Source organism: Sapajus apella, unplaced genomic scaffold, assembly GCF_009761245.1.
Source record: "Sapajus apella isolate SASKATOON/1434 unplaced genomic scaffold, GSC_monkey_1.0 scaffold3, whole genome shotgun sequence".
In the NCBI taxonomy this organism is placed as follows: domain Eukaryota; kingdom Metazoa; phylum Chordata; class Mammalia; order Primates; family Cebidae; genus Sapajus; species Sapajus apella.
In genome coordinates, this window is record NW_022436943.1 from 65,288,469 (window position 1) to 65,293,012 (window position 4,544).

Below are 4,544 nucleotides of genomic sequence, written 5' to 3' on the forward strand. Positions count from 1 at the left end.
GGGCTGACCTCCCACAGGGCATCAAGTTACCCTTGTTTCCAAGTTCTTCAGCATCGATGTCGTCAGGATAGCATGCCCTGTTTTGCAGATGAGGAAACTGAGGCTCAGAGAGACCAAGTTCATGATCTGGCAGCCAGGAATGGCCAGGGTCTCCTCCCTGCCGGGGTCTGCACTGACCAGGTCTGCAGGGCACCAGATCCTGAGACGGCTGTGTGGGGCGAGCCCCAGCTGTAGTCCCCCTGCACCCAGCTGTACGCCAGTAGGACTTAAAGAAGGGCAGGCCTCAGCCCAGCATGGACAGGGCTCCCCCAGTCAGCAGTCACCCCCACTGATGGCCACCTCAGGCCCGGAGGTGGTGCTGAGCCAGGCCTAGTGGGCTGCGGGGGCTGCTGCGTGGAGCCCCTAGGGTGCTTCCACCTGAGGACCCAGGACCCTGATGGAGGCTGCCCTGTTGGCTCTCCCCCAACCCCTGTGCCCCCAGAGACCTCTCACTACATCCCTGGGGTCTCTGGGGTCACTCTCTGGGCTGGGCGACCTGCGTCTGTAACTCCACTCCTGCCCAGCCCAGGCACGTAGAAGAAAGCAACATGAACACTCCAAGAAGTTTCAGCGTTTTATTAACAAAATCTTACAAAACGAGTCTGTCTTTGGGGTAAGGTGCACAGGGCCTGGACGGACATGTAAGGCCTGGTCTGTGTGGGGCACGGGGCAGGGCTGGCCACGCCCTTGTGAGGTTTCCAGGGTCTCCACAGGCTCCAGGGCTTCCCCAAAACCTGTGCCGGCCTGTGAAGGCTGGTTATGGCTTATGTGCAAAAATAAAATTTGTGGGGCTGACAGGGTGTGGGCTGAAGGCTTGTCAGAGTGGTCCGAGGGCTGGTTCCTCAGCGGACGAGGCGGACCATGAGCCCTGCCCAGCGCCTGCTCAGGCTGCAGGTGCTTGTGGCCCGCCCGCACCAGGGTGCTGGTGTCGGGGCAGGGAGGAAGGCCTGGAAGCGCCTCGGGAGCAAAGGCTTCCGGGATCACCTTCCTGCAGCTGGGCTCTGGGCTCATGGTTCCTGGCAGGAGTAGGGGCGGTGGGCCCAGCCTTGGGGCTCATGAAAGCCTCTGGCAGAGAGGATGGCCTGGCAGCGGGCGGGGTTTCCCTGCTGGGAGGGAGGCAGGACCCCGACTCCTGCTGCAGTGGCTCTGGGGCGGGCAGTTGGCGGCCAGCGGGGCGGGCTTAGCGGCAGGCCCTGGCCCTCACGCTGGCGCTCAGGGCTAAGCTGGGCTCTTGCCCTCTGCCACAGCGACTCCTCTCTGTAGCCCCGCTCTGGGCTGTCCTGGAGCTTTGCCTCCCACACAGGCAGCCTGCAGGGTGAGGGGTGGGTGGTGCCCAGCACAGCAGCAAAGACTTCGTGGGATCCTTGAGACCTGAAAGGAGAAGAGAGCGGGCGGTGAGGGGCCAGGCGGGTGGTGACGGGCCAGGCGGGCGGTGAGGGGCCAGGCAGGATGCAGGCTCCACAGGGAGGGGCTGGGGATGACAGAGGGCGCTGCTCTCCCAGGGCAGAAGTCGCCGACCCTGTCAGAGTCTCCCAGCTTGACCAAGCACTGGGGAGTGGCCTGGGACCCGGGTGTCTGGGGTCTGGGGAGGAGCTCATTTGGCAGGGACAGCTGATGGTGGGGTCTGGGTGGGAGGGGGGTGCTCCGTTACCTGTTGTCACTCTCCTGGCTCCGAGGGTGCCGGCTGCTGCCTCAGCCGGATTTGAGGACTCAGCCCCTCTGGGACCCTCCGCCTGCCACGGCTGAGTCATGAGCTGAGCTCTGATTCTTCTCCAGGCGGGTGTGAATCACTGGAGCTGGGGGAGAGAAAGCGCGGGTCTATGTGAGAGCTGGCTCAGCAAACTGCCCCTGCCTCCCACCCGGCCCCCTCTCCCCGATGCCCCCTCCATGACACCACCCCCACCCCATCCCTTCTGCTAACTTGCTGAGGGCCCCAGCTGGGTGGGCTCTCCTAGAAAACAGCCTCTGGGTCCCGCCAGCTCTCAGATGCCCCACGGTGGGTGGTGCCTTGGGGCAGGGGCTCACCTGTGGGGCCAGGAGGCACCAGGACATCAGGTCTGCTGCTGCTGCGTTTTTGACTTCCAGTCTCCCCTGGGAGGAGGGGACCGCACTGCCCGAGGCTGGCCAGCTGCCCTGGGAGGCAGGGAGGGCGTCTGCTGGCTCTGGGGATGCCGGGAGAGGGTGGTGGCGCCGGAAGTCGAGGCTCCCTCAGCACTGGCTCTGCCCTAGCTCCTGCTACGGGGTGTCCCATGAGCTTGGTGGCCGCTGGCCCCTGCCATCCCGACACTTGGTTTTCTGGATGTTCAGAGGGCCTGGGCGTTGTAGCAGAATGAGGAAGCTGGGGTGTAGTGTGATGGCCTGAGTGTGTGGAGGGTGGGGTCCAGGCCGGGAAGACAGACAGAGGGAAGGTGACGGGCGGAGCCCTGCAGGGGGGAGGGCTCTTTGCTGATGGGTGCGGTGCCCACATCTGGGTGACACAAGTAGGTGCAAGTCAGGCCGGAGCCCGAGGGGGCACCCAGCTGGACCAGGGCTTCCCCTGCAGGAGTCAGCCCCAGCACAAAAGTCCTGGTGGGCAAAGCCACAGGCTGGATGTGGTGGGCAGGCTGGGGGCTCCAGGCTGCCCTCTACTCAGGCTGGGTCCGGTCACTGGCCACAGACTCGCTGTTGGGGGCCGGCGTGAGGGTCTCGGCCTCATCCTCGGCAGGGACGTGGGGGCCGGGGCCGGCCGGCTCTGCTGCCTGCTCCAGGTCGTCCTGCACCTCCATTCCCCGCTGGATGAGCTGCTCTAGGGTCTTGGGCAGCGGGTGGCGCAGGAACCTCTTGAGCTTGGGCTGCAGGGTGCCCACCACATACTGGATGATCTCCTCCTCGTCCGCGTCCACATACAGCGTCTGGTACAGGTCACGCTTGCGCCACAGGAACTGGTCCAGTGGCTCGCCCTGCTTCTGGGGCAGGTCTAGCTCGCGCTGGATGGCCTCCCGGGACAGCGTGCCCTCGCTGTACTGCAGAAATTCCTTCTTGAACTCCACCCAGTTCTTCACCGAGCCCTGCTTGAACTCCCACCACTTCTTGGCCGGCCCATTCATGTGGTTCTGGATCTGGGACAGCCAGTACTCCTCAGAGCCGCCCACCTGCCGCAGGTACTCCTCCAGGTGGCTCAGGAACTCCCGGGGGTCCTCGAAGATCTGCGTGTCCACGCCAGGGCTGGGCTGCCCGTCCTCGCCGGGGACCCACGCCTGGTACTGCTGGGCCTCGGCGGGCTCCTGGCCAGGCAGCTCACCAGTGGCCGGGGGTGGGGTGATGGCGTAGGGGCTGACGGTGTAGTCGTAGCCGTCCGCCTCCTGGCCGTAGCTCTCGGGACCCCCCACGCCCACGGAGACAGTGTGGCGGGCCGGCTCGCTGCCCACCGGGTACTTGCCTCCCATGGACTCCAGGCGGTCGGCCCAGCGCTCCAGGCGGTAGAACACCTCGCGCCACACGTGCATCTCGCGCTTGACCCAGCGCTCCAGGTTGGCGATGGTCTCCTGGCAGCGGCACAGGCAGGCCTTGATGGACTTCTTCCAGCGCTGCGAGTCGCCCGTGGGCACGTAGCCGTCCAGGTTGCTCTCCAGCTTGCCCACCGAGCGGTGCAGCCCCTTCAGCTCGCGCTCCACCTGCTTGGACACCTCGGTCAGCAGGTGCCGGTGCGTCCGCCGCACGTGCTCCAGCATCTCCGCCCGGCACTTCCCGATCTGCAGGATCACGTTGGGCTTGGCCGCCGGCCCGCCCCGCGGCCCGGGGTAGGCGTGGAGCCCGCCGCTGGTCCGGTGGTCCAGCTCCATCTGCTCACAGAGGCCGGCGCTCGCACGGGCGGCAAACTCGTCGGGGCGGACGGGGTGGGGGGCGCTGGGTCCGGCGGCGGAGCCCGGTGGCCTGGGTCCCGTGCGGAGCTGCGGGGAGCGCCTGACTGTCTCTGCGGGCCGGCGACGGGGCTGGCGAAGCGCGCCCGGAGAGGCAGGTCCCGCTCGGCTGCGGCGGACGGAGGACGCTGCGCCCGAGCTCTGCGCTGAGCCCCGGCCGCAGGCCCTTTATGCCGCCAGCGCGGCCCGTGGGCGGCCGGCTCGCCGAGCCCCGTTTCTCATTGGCTCCGCCGCAGGCTCCCCGCCAGCGCCCCGCCCGCGCCCCTGCAGGCCCCGCCCCGCGCCCACTCGGCTCCGGGCGGCGGAGGGACGGGAGGGCCCACCCCCTGCACACTCCGCAGGGCCGGGATGACTAATCCCTGGGCTCCGCACCTCCCACCCCAGGTGGCGGGGCTCACTTAGCCTGCGGGGACCGGAGGGGCTGAGCGGGGCACTGGGAGCCCCTTCCACACCCCTCCCAGCGCCTGGCAGGCTGTCAGAGGCTGCCTCCCTCCCGGGGTCGCAAGGTGGGTTTCCTCCTCTCCACTCGCCGCTATCTCTTGGGGGTCTGGAGGGGGTTGCGCTGGCCACTGCTCTCCTGGGCCCTCACTGCCCCTGCCCCTGCCC

General features: G+C 67.4%; 1 protein-coding gene across 1 annotated transcript; it reads right to left on the reverse strand.

Moving 5' to 3' along the window:
• Window positions 1-600: 600 nt before the first annotated feature.
• Window positions 601-4,069, reverse strand: ARC (activity regulated cytoskeleton associated protein). Its single transcript, XM_032254622.1, has 3 exons — window positions 2,065-4,069; window positions 1,691-1,835; window positions 601-1,410 (listed from the first exon to the last, which is right to left on the reverse strand). Exon 1 carries the CDS (start codon window positions 3,858-3,860, stop codon window positions 2,664-2,666), a length of 1,197 nt encoding a protein of 398 aa, XP_032110513.1. The 5' UTR covers window positions 3,861-4,069; the 3' UTR covers window positions 601-1,410; window positions 1,691-1,835; window positions 2,065-2,663.
• Between the last annotated feature and the right edge of the window lie 475 nt (window positions 4,070-4,544).

Bases quoted from the DNA above. Each gene is read 5' to 3' on its own strand.
- ARC (XM_032254622.1), bottom strand. From the start codon at position 3,860: ATGGAGCTGGACCACCGGACCAGCGGCGGGCTCCACGCCTACCCCGGG.